We start from the raw sequence: 16,262 nt of genomic DNA on the forward strand, positions 1-16,262 counted from the left end.
TAATCAGAACATAGTGTACCAAGAGGGGAGCAAAAAGACATACTGTTGGTATCACGGGATACCCATACGTACGGGTGGGAAATCAAACGTAGTAAATTCAAAGCCTGTAATCTGGTTCTGTGTCTCTAGAAGGAAAGGATGTAGAAAAGTTGGCAGCAGCAGCATTACTGAAGCTATCGCCGCTGGCAGCCTGGAGGTGGAATCTCCGGGTTACTCTGGCGCGGTCGGCTGCCAGCTGCTGCTGACCGCCTGCCCGTATTCTGGCTGGGCAACCCAACACATACACTACCAAGTATTCGCTGGTTATCACTGACCCCAACCACTAATCGTAATCTATGTGATATTCAGGACCACTTCTGCTCGCATCAAACCCTTCCAAATCCTAGATTACATCACCCGGCGCAGTCAAATAGACACCAACACTTCCCCATTCCTGGCTATACCTAGGATATCTCCTATGTCCGCCCAAACGCTGCCTCTTGCAGGGCATATCTACGGCCCGTCTAAAGTCGCTGAAGATGTAACACCACCAAGATCTGAAGATCTAGAAAAACTGCACTCGTGCCCAGAAGCCGAGCTCCTGGAGCGGGCAGTCCCCAGATCATTGCGTAACATCACGGTCTTGGATGTCACAGCGCCTTCAACCGAAGCTTTTGCCAGGTGACAGCTGTTCGTTATTTTCGGCTAAAACGACCAGCCAACAGACTTCCATCCTATCGCACCACTGCCCGCTTTATTCCCTTTCGTTTCTCGCTTGACGGTTGATGTCGAAAATCTCGACGAACTTCGTAGTATATGCTGCTAGATGTCCGAAGTGCATTAGTTTGAGCCTGGGGTTAGAGACAGAGAGACCAATGAGTACTGTATCTGCGACGGCGACTACAGCTCTTGCAAGCCCCATCCTTTGATGTTCTATAAGCCACTGCCACATCTCTACGTGAAGGCCAGGAGATGCCATACGTAACACTCAAAGACTTTGTGTTGGCTATCAACGACTGGATCCCTTGAGATCTAGCAGGATACCATCCTTGCTGAAACTAGCGGCGGTCGAAGATCCTTGTGGTGATTAGTACCCTCCTCTTCCTACAGGCACACCATTCTAGATCAAGGGGGATTCATGCAGAAATCTTACTCTGACTTGCCAAGGACCTGATGGGTATGGAAACTCTGGGGACAGAGAAAAATACTGGCAGGAGCGCGACAGCAGAGGAGCAGCACAAAAAAAAAACGAAACTTAAAGAAAAGGCCGGATAGTTCACCAATTCAATAGGTTAAAGCATCGTTTTATTATTATAGACAGACTGCCTAGTTTGTTTGCTGAGAGCTTGTAGATGGTAGTCCCATGAGCAAAAAGACATACAACACCAGGTATTCGCTGGTCGTCACCGACCCAACTACTAATCCGGCCCTCACTGGCTTATCTATGGGAGAGCGGACGGGATCCCGAGTTCTCCAGTGGGTATGGTCGTATGTAATATACCTAGAAGGTTAAGTCACTTATAGAGGCTGGGAACGCGTAGCGCCATGAAGCTAAAGGCCCGCTACAGACGCTCCAAGGAGCCGGAAACCCTGTAATTACTATATACAACTATACCTATTGAGAAATTTAGGATTCTATCTGCTCTCCTATAGGTAAGCTAGTGAGGAATTGTCTAGTTGCGCTGTAATAGAAGCCATCATGACAAGGCCATCGCCGCTCCATCTCAAAGAGACCTTAGGGGGTTGAATGTAATTGTCTATAGATAACTACCCGATTTAGGATTTTGCTAAATCCTTCTAACCTAAATCCGGCTGCCTTTATATACAGCTTTGCAAGCTGAATCTGGTACATACGACCATACCCACTGGAGAACTCGGGATCCCGTCCGCTCTCCCATAGATAAGCCAGTGAGGGCCGGATTAGTAGTTGGGTCGGTGACGACCAGCGAATACCTGGTGTTGTATGTCTTTTTGCTCATGGGACTCTTTCCAATTTACTACTATACTTCTCTTAGGATAGCTCTTTACTTTTAACCTTTTTATACGTATTAGGCCTTTAACGGATTAGACACGATGTACTCAGGCCGCCATTTTGATACCGGGTTACCACTTGTGCCGGCGTGCCAAGTCCACTCCTAACTGTGCTAAACTTCCACCGGTATGAGATATAGTACGATACTAAACAAGGCAACAACAACCTAAGACAACATATTTGAATAAGTTATGATTGAAGGAAATGAGAGATTTAAAGAATAAACATATTTTATAGGTATGTAAATAGCCAGACTATTGAAAAAACAAACACTATTAATAAGAGGAGTCTCTACATGAAGAGCGAGAGAAGAATAACCCGGGGTAATCGAAGGGAATACGAGACACATATTATTCAGGAAACCTCATTCTCTACGGACATCTAGAGGCAAACCATCTAGCCCGAGTAATTAGCCGCCAGCATCCCTCAATCACAAGTGTTGCTGTGTTAGAAGGCCAAGCATTTATTTCCCTCGTTCGCCAGGGCCCTCCCAGGTATCGAGTTCCACAAAGTTTGCGCCGCACTTCCACCAAGTCCTCCACTAAATCTTCCACCAAATCTTCCACCAAATCTTCCACCAAATCTTCCGCCAAGTCTTCCGCCAAGTCTTCCGCAATGACTTCCACCGAATTTACCATCAAGTGACCTGCATGTTTTACACCATAGTAAAGCAACCCAACCAGGCTTCTATCAATAACAAGTGCAGCTAGCGATTAAATCCGGTCGGCATTACATCCTTAAATCCACGCATGATTTACAGCTACAGTGGGTCAGCCGACAATGCCAGGCGCACTTGTCCATAGGTATCAGGCCAGGACACGGGTATGGTCAGTAGTCAATTGTCTGTCGAAATCTAATGGAGCGGAGAAGTAGAGAAATGGAGCGCATCTGTCTTCCAGCAATACAAGCTGCGCCAGAGTCCGCGAGGCTTCCGTAGCCCGTTAAAAGTGATTTCTCCGATTCGCGACACCCGAGTATAAAATGCCGTCTTCCGCCCATCGCTTCTCTAAGATCAGGATATCCCATTCTATTGACCATCAATTCATCATTACTACACTCGATTTAACTTTTTTCACTACCAGCCATGGCCCCCCAATTCGCAGCAACGACTCGAGCTAGCGAGCTGGTGCCATACTACGCCAGCCAAATCGCCGGCAAGACTATCCTCATCACCGGTATCTCCTCTGGGAGTCTGGGCGAGAGCTTTGTAAAGCAAGTCGCCGTTGGCAAACCTGCTGCTTTCATCCTCGCCGGTCGCTCTCCGAAAAAGTTTCAGTCACTTGTCGATTACATCGCCAGCGCTCACCCGAGCATCACAGTCAAAACTCTCGCCCTGGACTTGGGGTCTTTCGTCAATGTGCGCAAAGCTGCTGAAACCGTTAATTCATGGTCCAACTCGTCTATCGACATACTTGTAAACAATGCTGGGATCATGGCAGTCCCGTACCGACTGACCGAAGATGGCTTTGAAAGTCAGCTCCAGACGAATCACCTTGGCCACTTCCTCTTTACAAATCTGATCATGGGCAAGATCCTCGCCTCTAATGCACCTCGCGTCGTGTGTATCACCAGCATGGGACACCGACACGGCCATATCCGATGGGCGGACCCTAACTTCAGCGATGGAAAGCTGTACGACAGGTGGGCCGCGTACGGACAGTCCAAATCGGCCAACGCACTGATGGCCCTCACACTCGCTGAACGTCTCGGCCCCAAAGGACTGCTCTCTTTCAGCGTTTGCCCGGGCTCTGTTGGGACAAACCTTGCCGCCCATGAGGCGCACGATCTGGCCGCCTTTGTGCAGGATTTCCAGGCTGCAGATGCGAGGATCGGCACGAAGTGGATGTCCGGCGATGGTGTTTTGTATAAGGACCTGGACCAGGGCATATCGACCCATGTCTTTGCGGCATTCGACCAAGACATCGCCAAGGTCAATGGCGCATACTTGAACCACTGCCGTGTTGCTGACCCTTACGCGGAGGAGGTCTGGCCGTGGGTGACGGACAAGGCGTCAGCGGACATGCTCTGGAAGCTTAGTGAGAAGCTGGTGGGTCAGGAGTTTAAGTATTAGCTAGTGAACGTGTAAATGCTTACCCACGGTGACTTTAAATATTCAATGATATATAAGCCGAGAATATTTGCGTAGCTTCAAATTTATGGTGATGATGATTTGGTATCTTGGTAGGACTGATATTTTACCAGTTGCATTCGAATTTACGTCATCTAGTTGCTATCTGGTCTCAAGTGTGGCTTCTCACCTGGTTCCCCGGGCTTATGAGAACGCTCTCGATTCGTACGTCACTGCAGCCCAGCTGTCAACCTCCTCTCTGCCCATTAAAAGAGCCATGAGGACGGTAGAGAAGTTGTCGACCTCCGAATACATGGCAGTTGATAGAAGCTCGTCAACATGAAGGCTTTTGACAAACAGCGGTTCCCTTTCACTAACAAGGCCCGCCCATGCTCTCGACGACGCTGCATTCCATAGTCCTTGGGAGGCTGTAAACTTGATCTCACCAGTGCACTCATTCCAACCATCTCTTTCCCTAAAATAGACGGCCAAAGTGCTATGGCAAGTAAGCCACGTTCGCCGTACGCTCTCACTAAGAATCCATGCCTTCCAGTGGGACAATGTCGTCTGTTCGGAATAGACAGCGCTTTGATCCGAGTCTTTTGAAAGTTGCATCCCGTGATCTGCATCCATAGTCGCCGATTGCCAAAGCTGTGCGCACCATACCAGTAAGGTTCCGATGCTACTTTCAGCAAGAGCCCGCTGCCGGATGGAACCATCGTGAAGACGAAGGTATTGGTATATGAACAGGGCCTGAACCCGAGCCAAATGTTCGACAGTACGAAGACCAGGAACTGCCATGAAAGAGTCATCATCGTGGGCCTGTTCCTGCAGAAGACCGTCTGCGCGATCCTCGATAATCTTCATGACAATATGGTTGTTCTGGGGCGTCTTGGAGAAGTACGCGGTGAGGGTTGTCCATGCGTCCTGGAGACATCGTGGTAGACCCGTATCCAGGTACAGCTGCTGATGAATGAACGGGTTGCAGCCTTCTTTGACCCACTGGCGAAGCCAGCCCGTGAGATTAGAGGTCCAGATTTGGAGGCCCTCAGAGATGCGCATGGGCCCAAGGTTGAAGCGACACGTGCTTGTACCAATGCTTTCAATCGACCAGGTCTCCATCTCTAGGAACCAGAGCCTGTAGATGGCTGAGTTAGCTGCCGGAAATCTTGCTACCGGCGGACCCGTCGTGTGGTGGCCTCTGGACGTGGTGGAAAGTTCGGCTCGGCTTTTGGGGAGCTGGGGTTGCGAACGGCCCGAATGCGGGACAACTGCCATTGCAAACGTAGAACGACAGTACCTTCGGGTCGATGGATATTGGCATTCAAGCTTCTTCACGATGCATCTTTGACAGCTTGGCATCTTTTTGTCGCACGTCCTTTTCGCTCTTGCACATCTGTGGCAGGCTTTACGTTCATTCGGCGGAAGAGACGAAGACATCTTTGATAAATGGAGGACGACAGGATACACAGAAGAAAACACCTTAGGCCTCGTGTGTCGATGATATGTATAGTGGAGTTGTAGATGATCGTGAACGAAGAGATAGTCAACAAAAGATTAGGGACCGAAATGACCAACTGGGCAAGCGAAAGATGAATTGAAAGGGGTGGCGACGGCGGCCGAGTAATGGCTTTGTCCTTGAGACCCGCAGGCGAATAGTTTAACCTTTGAGCATTCCGGTTTTAAGATGCTAAACTCCGTGCATGGACGCTCTGTTCTCGTGCAGCTTTACTAGTAGGATTCAGATAGTCCATTCAAATAGGCAAATAGGAGCAACTCGAGCCAATGTAAGTCAGTAACCTATCAGTGAATGAGATCTCATCAAAAGATTCTGAAGTGGTGGTGAAATCTTTAGTAGAGAATGGGAAACCATTTTTCCAGGTCCATCAAAGCACATTAGTTACAATGATTGTTACAGCTTGGATTATCGGTTTTGTCTTGTATCTACCCGTTCTCACCGGTTCTTAACTATTTTCATAATGTAAATGAGCCAGTTTAACTGTCTTTATTTATAAACAGGCGTCAATCCACCAAAGTCTACTAAGAATATACCGATATCAGGGGATCGTCCACTCACTATGTTAGGTAAATAGATATATGTTTCCATACTCTTTCGTTCTTCATACTTATCAATACATAATACTTGACCACTGGTATGATTCTTCGTGCTGAACGAGGCGAGTTGAGTTTAGTCTTCCATATGTTACCACATGGTACATCAAAACTTGATCGTAGCAATGCGTCTATGGCGGGCGATAATGTTCTTGATTTAAATATGAATGACAATTTCCTGATTTAGAAGTCCTGGATAGATTCTGCAGAATGGTTTGATGGTTTGATGAAAACAATCCAAACCATTTCAAGAACGGGAAACGAAATAGGTTACGACTACCTCTCAACAAGACTGCAAGTGCTCCTCGTGTACAAACTGTGGAAGTATTAGTACTAAAGAACACGGCGATACCGGAATGATTGCTGATGTTGTAATAGAACAACGCGATTGCTCATCACGTTCTTGTTACGTCCCGAACCTGTTAATGACGAAGGTACATGTAGAACAGTCTAAACAAGGCACACTGGCCTTTAATCCAGGGGAAAGTCGTACCAACATGCAGGACTGCGGGATTAACTAAGCTAGAGAATAGGGGATGCACGGAAGGTCACGCGACGCATAAGCAGTAAAGTTATAACGTAGTAGTAGAGGAGTACCTTAATAGTCAAGAAGAGATAAATAGTTAGTGTTGGTATCACAGGGGATAACTGTACAGGTAGTAGCTCGACGAATATGACAATAGTATTCGGGAGGCTGTTTCTCGTCTGTTCTATAGTAGAATAAGAAAGGTCGGCAGTAGGAGTGGCAGTGAAGATATCGCCAGCCGGGCCGGAAGAAGAACATCCGTGTTCTGGGATGCCGCCTCCCGCCACTTCTCGCCTGCCCATATTCTGGTCGGGTAATCCAACAGTGAGGAATAAATACCTAATTTCCCCGCTTACATCCCCTGTTTTCCTCCCGTCAAGCCTGTTCCTGACCAAAGCCAGCCCGCGCCTTCGCTCATTACTCCGGCACAGAATAAGACATGACTGGCTGGTCGAAAAGGTTAACCGTAAGGGCAGTACAGTTGTAGACGGTGGCGGGCTACTGGACGGTGTATGAGACACCCAACCCTTGGGAAGAAGTAGATAAGATGCTTCTTTCTGTTTCCTCATGGATTCGTCGTGGATAATGCGCTCCGCATTCATCTTGGCGAGAGGGGTAATGAAGTCTTGGTTTGCTATTCTGTCAGGCTTCCCCTGTTCTTGCAGGCTGGCTACTAGGGGTAGCAGAAGCGGTTGGTCCGACGAGCCTACCAAATCCCCTGACTGAATGCTAGGTTGGGGATTTCTGAGGCCAGATGGAGAAGGTCTTATGCACCCGGCGCGGCTTGCACCAACGGTGGATCACCCCCAACAAGTCATGTTTGTTTGTCGCTGGCAGTTGTAATGGCCATCAGATCTCGGTGAAAGGCGGCCGTTTATCCCTCAGCGATACGTGTGATTTCCTCTTTTATCTTATTATTCTCATATCGTCACAATACTTTTCGTACAGGCTTCGGAAAAAAAAGGAGAAGAAAAAAATGGCCGATCCTGCAACTCAAGCAACAAATCGGCACGGTGCTGCTGAAACGACCTCTCCTCCGACAGCTCCACCTGCTGCTGAAAATAACCCATCGCCAGGCGTAGCCACAGATTCAGTGACGGGTCCGGTGCCAATTGAAGTCGGCGATGGAGATAGTGTTTGTCATCTACCCTATTGACTTGCAACATGTGTATTGACTCCCATCGTAGACTTATGGCTCAATCATCTCCGACGAGGCTATGTATGAGAACCAAGACCCGCAACCTTTGAAAAATATACCAACAACAGGATAGATCCGCTTACAACCTGTCACTTTCGTCGAGCGTCGTTGATTACCCCCACGAATACGGGCGCCGATACCACGCCTTTCGGCCGGGAGGTCAGTTAGTCTGTCTGGGCTTGAGCCTTCCAGTTTGTCTTTCTAACCTCACTTCTTAGCGTATTTCCTTCCAAACGATGAGGTTGGCTTTTCTAAAATTCCAGATGAATTTTAGTTTCTCTGACTTTTGTCTGTAGCTTGAGATGGAGCGGATGGACATGGCTCACGTACTGATGGTTAGGGCCATCGGCAACAGACTATTCCTAGCCCCACTTGAGGAAGCGAAGATTCACAGAATCTTGGATATCGGAACTGGGACCGGAATTTGTAAGTATCTGCCTGGTTTCATCCCCTTTGATAAGTGGCTAATCCAAATGCAGGGTCGATGGAAATGGCTGACATATTTCCAAACGCAGAAGTACGTCGAGTCAAAATCTTCGAAATAAGCCCTTGTATGACATTAACAGAATAATAGGTTGTTGGAATTGACTTGAGCCCCATTCAACCCAGCTGGCGAGTGATTAACGTGATACGGAAATTAACAAAAAGCTGACCTTTGTAAGGGTCCCGTCTAATGTTAAGTTCGAGGTTGACGACATCGAAAGCCCATGGATCAATAACCTGAAGTACGATTACATTTTCTCTCGCTATATGCTTGTGTCGATTAGCGACTGGCCGCGACTTGTTAATAATACTTACAAGTAAGCTATAATTAGTTCACAATTTCCATACAGTGCGTCTTTCTAATATTAGGAAATATAGTAACCTAAACCCTGGAGGCTGGGTTGAGTTCCAAGACGTGAACTGCGTGTATTACTCAGATGATGGAAGTCTTACCAAAGACCATGCCACACACCATTGGAACAAAAAATACATCGTAACCTGTGAGAAGATGGGTCGAACGGCTTGCCCGGGACCGAGATTGGAGGGCTGGGTCAAGGACGCCGGCTTCCAGAATGTCACGCATCAGTCGTTCAAGATCCCGATCGGTCCCTGGGCAAAGGAACCCTACTACTCTGATCTCGGTATGCTCAATCTCGTCCAGCTTCTGGACGGCTTAGAAGGCTTCACCCTGAAACTATTCTGCGGGTATCTGGGACAGACCAGAGAGGAGGTTCTCGCGCTACTCTCGAAGGTCCAGGAGGAGTTGAAGTCTAACACGTTCCATGCTATGTTTGACTAGTAGGCTGTCACCCTCTCCCTGGAATGTGCAAATGCTGATACAAGCCATAGCCATGTCGTCTACGCACAAAGGCCTTTCGTAGAGAAAGAAGCGTAGGCGTCTTGATTGGAAGCCAGGCCAAGCACGTGTGAAATAGCCAAAACGAACCGAATTCTGATGGCTCCTCCTTCCAGTCACTCCCGAACCTCACTCAGGCCTGATTACCTCGCCAGCCATATAGGTGAAGGCGGTGGAGGACAACCATCAGCTTCGACGGTCAAAGTAAACGCGTAAACAACTAAATCAAGACCGGAGCTAGTGCCTACCTCCGTTACTTTCAGCACGCGTGTCGTTTTCTGGAAGGATGGTGCTTGTACCGTCTGAATCTAGAGACAAGCTTTCCAACTAAAGCGGAGAGAATAAAGCGAAAGAAGACGAAAGGGAAGAGAGAGAAGAAGAGAATGCAATGCTATGGAGTATGAACAGGGCATAATTGACTGGGGTCACTTCTTTGAGATGCGTTGCAGCGTGAATAATAAAAAACTAGCGTTTGTCTCCATTGAGTCCATTCTGGTCAAGATTAATGACAGACGGATGTGGTTAGCAGGGGAGGAAGGAGCAACAAAAGATGTATCCAGGAAACGAAGTAAACTATAATTGAGAAAAGAGAGAACAAAAAATGGCCGGCTGCGTACCTGGTCTTCCCCGGTCCCGTTGTGATGCTGAGGGAACTGTTCCGGTCCGAAGGTGCTTAACAGACCCACCCCGTCGGACGCCGGGGCAATTTCCAGCACGGCTTCCCCCAACCCCGGCACGATTATTAAACAATGCCGACCGCAGGGCGGAGCAACACAACGGTCAAGAAATCTTTTTACAGAAGGGAACAAGAAAAGTTTATGACCGCTTCGAGAGGACTTCATTCATTCAATGATGTCGTGGCGTAGGTTAGGCAGGGCCAGGAGCGATAGTATGATATGTTCCGCAGTATGCTCAGGGGCGATGATGGGCATTCTTTTATATCATTTGACATAAACTAAATGTATAAGCTGTTGGATACAAGAGGTCTTGCTTGTGTAATCCTCTATTTCACCAAGCGAGTCGCGAAATTGGAGAACCATCGACCCTTGCGAGCCCCTAATCTTCATCTTCCTTGACGTCATGTTTCCCCCCCCTCTTCCCTCCAAGCCAAGACACTACTAGATGGATCATCGAATGTCATTTTACACGTTTAAATCTGAGAAGATGTCCATTCGGGTTGTTGGTTCGCCCGTGAGAGTATCAATCGCTATGGCGTAAGTCAGTATTGATGCCATGTTTGGTCCGGCCTCGGCGGAGATGAGACGAGGAAGACGGGACATCGCTTTATCATCCACATTAATGTTTCAAATGCTTCTCAACCATCGGAGACCTAGGTCGGACGACCGAAAGCTAAACGCATCGTCTGATAAGCTTTAAGAAGCTGTCAGGCTGTAGGAGTCTGGCTCACACCAACGTTGGAAAACGATACCTTGCCGACTGTATAAGGCTTCTTTGTCATCTTGTTTCCAACATCCTTACAGAAATCCATCAAAATCGACATGTCTCTTATTTTGCCCGCCACAGTCGTTCTAGCGTCCGTCGCATATGGCCCAACGCAGTATACCGACATCGTTTTCAGAAGCCGATTTAGTCACCTGTTGCCCGGCCGCGATGCCGTCAAGGTGCTCCTCGGCCTCAGCATAGGACTCGGTGTCGTCAAGGTGCTCAACCGTTTCTTCAACAAACTGGCCTTGAACCACTGGCGTGTGAGGGCGCACAAAGGCTGGGTCTGGGACAGAGAGATAGCTGTTGTGACTGGCGGCTGTGGCGGCATCGGCAGGGAGCTTGTGCTCGGCCTCGTCAAGAAAGGGGTCAAGGTCGCAATCCTCGATGTCATACCCCTTCCGGAAGATCTGGCGAGCGAGCCCCTGGTCCTGTACGTCAAGACGGACATCACCTCTGCCGCTGCCGTCGCCCAAGCCGCGCAGACGATCCGGAAGTCTTTCGGGAGCCCCACCATCCTGATCAACAACGCCGGCGTGGCAGCCCCGCACACCATCCTCGAGACCCCGGTCGAGTTTCTTCCCAAGATATTTGGGGTCAATGCAATCGCTCTCTGGATCCTCACCAAGGAGTTCCTGCCCAGCATGATCGAGCAGAACAAGGGTCAGGTCGTCAACATCTCGAGTCTCACAGCCTACATGGCCCTCCCCTCAATGGTCGACTACTGTGCGTCAAAGGCCGCGTCGTTGACCTTCCACGAGGGCCTCAACTCCGAGCTCAAGACCAAGTACAAGGCCGACGGCATAATCACGACGATCGTCCAGCCCAGCTGGGTGAGGACGCCCATGTCGCCCAAGAACGCGGACGAGATCGAGAAGCAGCAGGGCAAGATGCTGTCGCCCCGGGAGGTCTCCAACCGTACCTTGGCTCAGGTTTTCGCTTGTCGCGGGGGCCAGCTCATGTTGCCGGACAAGCTGTGGTTCTTCACCACGTTGCAGGCATGGCCTAATTGGGCGCAGGAATTCATCAGAGACGGCATGGGAAAGGCTAGTTTGCTGTGAATATGGTAGTCGCAGGATGTTGCAATGCTATATATGCTTAAACTTTCTAAATCACTTGAATGGAATCGTGTGGTTCTCCACCTAGATAACCAGTGTGTTGGGCACGCCCAGTATTCCCCGAACACATTTGAAAGTCAAAACAGATCTATACTAATGTTCCGGTACCTTCTCTGTAACTTTGGGTCTATAATGCATGTTACCGTCATACTCATACACCTGCCCCTCAAACTCAAACGTCAAACTTGGATCCTCATCGAGAGCCCTCAGGAACTCAACCAACTCCTTGTTGCCCCCAATCTCCGCGCACACAAACGCCGTCCGGTACTTGCCCGCATGCCTAAAGTCCGCATCGCACCCGATCGCCAACAGGCACTTGACCGTTTTCAAGTGGCCGGAGAGACACGCGAACTCGAGCGGCGTATCAAGCTCCCTGCCCCAGCGGTTGGGGTTCGCGCCCTCGGAGGCCAGATACTTGACCGTGTCGATGTGGCCCTCGCCCGCGGCCCAGCTGATCGGCGTCCGGAGGTGGATGTGTTGCGTCTTTTCCAGCTCGGCCTTCCTGTCCGTAGAGGCGTCGAGAAATGCTTTCACTCGGGAGGTCAGCCCGCGGCTCGCGGCTTCAAATATGTCCCGGCAGAAGGTGTTCACCGAGGCTTCGATGATGCCCGAGATCAAGACCCGTCCTTCGTCCGGCGCGTATTCCGGCCACGTTTTGTCCGCTGGAAGGCCGACGAACTCGGGGTCTTCGACGAACAATCCCCCATCAAAACAAAGGCGGACGCACTCGTGGTTGCCGCCATACCCGGCAGCCCAGAGGACGCTGCCGTAATCCCCCGCCATCAGATTCAAGTCCGCCCCGTTTTTTAAAAGAAGCTCCATAGCCTCCAGCCTCCCGCCGGCAGCTGCGGCGTGAAGCGGGCCCCCGACCTTGCCTTTGGCAAAGTTGACATTGGCCCCGTACTGCAAAAGGAGCTCGATGCATGCCAGATGTCCGCCAAACGCTGCACACTGCAGGGGAGTTGCCAGGCTAGCGACCTCGGTGTGGTCAAGTTCGTACCAGAGGTCGGCGGTGGTGCCGGGAGGCTTCTTCCGCAGAATCACTTCCAAGACGTCCGGGTCGCCCACCATTGCTGCGCATTGCAGGAGGCCCCCGACTTTCCTGCTGAAGGGAGTGAGGCTTGCTCCATGGTCCATCAACCACTCCATCGTCACTGTGTCCTTTGCCTGTAACGCACAGAAGAGAGCCGGCGTGTCGCCAATCCAATCACGGATGTTGATGTTCCCGCCGTACTTGAGGATGAGCTCCATGGACTCGAACGATCTGTGCAGCACACCGCTGTGGAGAGGGGAGCGATTCCCCTTGCAGAATCCATTCGGATCATGACCGGCATCCAGGAGAAGTTGGACGACGCGCCAGAGATTCCATCGCGTTGCATGGTATAACGGACGGTCGATTATGTGGCCGTTAAGCAACATCTCCTTTGAAGCCGGGCGACCACCGTTAAGAAGGGTGTTGCCGTCTTTCAGATGGATGTCCCAAGCGAACCCTTCCACGGACTCTGCAGGCCCAAGGCGGCCGGTGATTCGGTGCCAGTTGACATAAGCGCCATCGTCGCGGTGGAATAGGGCGAATATCAAATTATCGAGATTGGCCCGTTCACCTTCTGAGTTCGCCTCTTTGGCGTGGTATACCCAGTTCAGGGCGGCATAGAGCAAAAAGGGAACCTCGTCCAGGGTCTGAGGCCCGAAACTTTTCACGTCGTTCTGATCAAGCAGGCAGGCGACGCCTTTCGCGGCCATCAGCAAGTGTCCTTGTCCAGGTGACGTGAAGAAGGCGGACACCGGTCCCCTCCGCAAGTGGTCCGACACCAAGTAGTCCTTGACCGAGGCATGGGCAAGCCTCATTTCCTGCTTCTTTCTCGCCCGGCCCCCGTTGGAAGAAACGGTCACCAAGCTCGAGCATAGGGAGAGCAGCTGGTTCAGATACACCGTGTTCCCCTTCTTCTTCGCCCTGGGATAGTCGGCGGTGGAAATGCCGACAATATCCATGATTTCGTCGACTGTCAGGGGGCGACGCATAAAAGCGAGCGCGGTAAGGACGTCTCGCACGCGTGTGACTGACCTGGGGTCCAAGCTGAGGAGGATTCGTTCGTACGTTGAAGGTAGATCCTTCGGCAAAGAGGCGAGGGTTTCCTCAACCTGGCTGGAGTCAATGCATTGCTCCAGAGAATCAAGTTGGCACTGCACCCATCGAAACCTAGCCTAGTGTCAGCGGGTTTGGTGCACAAAACGGCGTGCGTAGCAACTTACATCCCGCCAGCCATTTCACCGAGCCTGGTTTCGACTTTTGTCCTGTCCTCCTCGCTCCACTCCTGCATGTCATCGGAATCCTGCATCCTCTGGCGAATGTAGGTCGCAATGTCTTCGTCAACCTGGACGCCCTCAAGGGGTAGCTCCTTTGCCCAGGTGGAGATGCCTTTCACAATGTCTCGTTCTCTCCGACTCAGGACGGCCAGGTGCAAGTTGGGCACGGCCTGGAGTTCTTGGAGAATCTTTAGCAACTCTTTGCGATCCGAGCATTCGTCAAGGGCGTCGACAACAAGGAAAACCGCCGGAAAGCAAGCCATGGCAGACACGGTTGAATCGAGGAGCTCTTCCAGCACGGGGTCCTGGCCCTGGCCTTTCGAACATCTGTTACGGAGATCCGCGAGAATTTCAGAGGCTTCGGGGGCTTTGGACGCCAGCTGGGCCAGACACGTCCGAAGCAGAGACTCAGCTTGCTGTTGAGACTCGCTAGAGAAATCGAAGTACGAATAGACGACTGCCGCCGCTGAGGTTTGCGTCTCGTTGAGCAGGGATGTTACCAGGGTCGAGCTCATGATGGTCTTTCCGGCCCCCGGCATGCCCGAGAGCCACAAGCAACCAGGAGTGGCCTTCCAATGCCCGTATTCGGGCGTCGCCAGCAACCACTCGCCGGTGCCGGGTTGCCGTTTTTGGAGAGCATTGCGGAGGTTCTTCCAGACGTTAGGTGGATTCAGCCAGGTGAAGATGGCTCTGTGCGATTCGGAGTTGACGTGCTGCTTCATGTAAGACTCGTGCCTTTCGAGCATGCGACGGATGTCCAGAATAGTAGCCCTTGGCCGAGTCAGTTGTACGCTGGTCAGTTTTGAGGTTAGAAGTGCTCACATTGACTGTGTTTGGATGGCAAAGCCAAGCTGCTCCCTCGTCGAGCCGATCCCGCCCAGCAAGCGATCGATCTTCCCTTTCCGCGCGGGCCAGGAGATCGAGGAGCCTTCCAAGAGTGACAGGATTTCGGAAACGTTGTCCGAGCACGAATACAAGAGGTTATCTTCCTCGCTCAACATCTCCTTCAGGACTCGAGCGTGCCCGGCCTTCGGGTCGTCAGGGTGCTCAGTGTCCGACACCGCATCGAGCAGCTGTTCGAGGACACGGACGAGATCGCGCATCTCCTTCACCAAGCGCTTATGGGTTTCCTTTGCATCTCTGATGACTGTGTAGATGCCGTAAACCTTTGAGGTCGTCTTGAGCGCCAGCTCAATCAGCTGCAAGATGGCTGCAGTTGCGCCCAGAGCCTCCATTGCAGCTCGAATCGTCCTCGGAATATTGGTCGCAAGGCCATATCAGGGAGCCAACAACCGCCAGACTCAACAAATAAGTAAGCCTCCGATTCGGAGGCAGCCCGGGCGGAGTGCTTAATCGAAAAGCGCGGCGATGTACTCTGCAAATAGATGGACGTTGATGTGACATGGCGGCAACCGATGCAGCACAGCATTCAGGATCGTAGTATAGTGGGACTGCGCTGGCTGGCAAGGGTCGCCGACTGCGCCGCCTAATCGAGGGAATTTGGCCCAGTTCCATGCATCAAAACCGTCTTGGTGTAGATGTGAGGTGTGTCCGACCCCTGCTGCCGATGCCCGATCTGGCGGGTGAGCCGCCAGGAATCGCAGGAAGGCCGCGCTTGTTTGCACATTCTGGCAGCCTAACATGCATCGCTGAATTGGCTGAAGCTCATTCTCAACTCGCATCCGAGTAGGCTGGCGGGTGCTTCATTGGTGATAGTCGCAACCCCTAGGCAGCTCTATAGAAGACCCGTTCGCAAGCGCAGCAGTTGGCTGTCTGGCCGTGGCGGACTCGAAGCAACGTCTGCCCTTCTCCACTGGCTCTTGAGCTTTGACTCGGGAGACTTAGTACAGACTCCATAAGCCGTGAATGTGATTGCTGCCAGCCCAGACACACAATCACCCGATAGCGGAACGTATAAAGGTAGAATTCATTTCGTACGTATTGCTCAAAACAACTCATGAGTTCACCCAAGACATCCATCCAAAAGAGAGGATAAAAAATCAATGCAGACAAAAAACAAAAACATACAACACCAGGTATTCGCTGGTCGTCACCGACCCAACTACTAATCCGGCCCTCACTGGCTTATCTATGGGAGAGCGGACGGGATCCCGAGTTCTCCAGTGGGTATGGTCGTATG

The 16,262-nt window shown here is 50.9% G+C and overlaps 5 protein-coding genes across 5 annotated transcripts; 3 read left to right on the forward strand and 2 right to left on the reverse strand.

Annotated features, from left to right (window-relative positions):
• Positions 1–3,095: 3,095 nt before the first annotated feature.
• Positions 3,096–4,082, forward strand: EsH8_I_000514 (uncharacterized protein; the record flags this gene model as incomplete). Its single annotated transcript, XM_083267927.1, has 1 exon — positions 3,096–4,082. One exon carries the CDS (start codon positions 3,096–3,098, stop codon positions 4,080–4,082), a length of 987 nt encoding a protein of 328 aa, XP_083118365.1.
• A 201-nt stretch (positions 4,083–4,283) lies between these two features.
• EsH8_I_000515 (uncharacterized protein) lies at positions 4,284–5,357 on the reverse strand (the record flags this gene model as incomplete). Its single annotated transcript, XM_083267928.1, has 1 exon — positions 4,284–5,357. The coding sequence occupies one exon, from the start codon at positions 5,355–5,357 to the stop codon at positions 4,284–4,286; it is 1,074 nt and encodes a 357-aa protein (XP_083118366.1).
• Positions 5,358–7,693: 2,336 nt separating this feature from the next.
• Positions 7,694–9,293, forward strand: EsH8_I_000516 (class I SAM-dependent methyltransferase; the record flags this gene model as incomplete). The annotated part of the gene is made up of 10 exons (XM_083267929.1): positions 7,694–7,852; positions 7,905–7,936; positions 7,989–8,074; positions 8,134–8,156; positions 8,212–8,341; positions 8,395–8,432; positions 8,490–8,527; positions 8,578–8,715; positions 8,777–9,196; positions 9,248–9,293. The coding sequence occupies 10 exons, from the start codon at positions 7,694–7,696 to the stop codon at positions 9,291–9,293; spliced, it is 1,110 nt and encodes a 369-aa protein (XP_083118367.1).
• A 1,460-nt stretch (positions 9,294–10,753) lies between these two features.
• Positions 10,754–11,758, forward strand: EsH8_I_000517 (uncharacterized protein; the record flags this gene model as incomplete). The annotated part of the gene is made up of 1 exon (XM_083267930.1): positions 10,754–11,758. The coding sequence occupies one exon, from the start codon at positions 10,754–10,756 to the stop codon at positions 11,756–11,758; it is 1,005 nt and encodes a 334-aa protein (XP_083118368.1).
• A 150-nt stretch (positions 11,759–11,908) lies between these two features.
• On the reverse strand, positions 11,909–15,357 carry EsH8_I_000518 (uncharacterized protein; the record flags this gene model as incomplete). The annotated part of the gene is made up of 3 exons (XM_083267931.1): positions 11,909–14,015; positions 14,069–14,893; positions 14,945–15,357. The coding sequence occupies 3 exons, from the start codon at positions 15,355–15,357 to the stop codon at positions 11,909–11,911; spliced, it is 3,345 nt and encodes a 1,114-aa protein (XP_083118369.1).
• Positions 15,358–16,262: the final 905 nt, after the last annotated feature.

This window comes from Colletotrichum jinshuiense, chromosome 1 (assembly GCF_051148585.1).
Source record: "Colletotrichum jinshuiense chromosome 1, complete sequence".
NCBI lineage: Eukaryota > Fungi > Ascomycota > Sordariomycetes > Glomerellales > Glomerellaceae > Colletotrichum > Colletotrichum jinshuiense.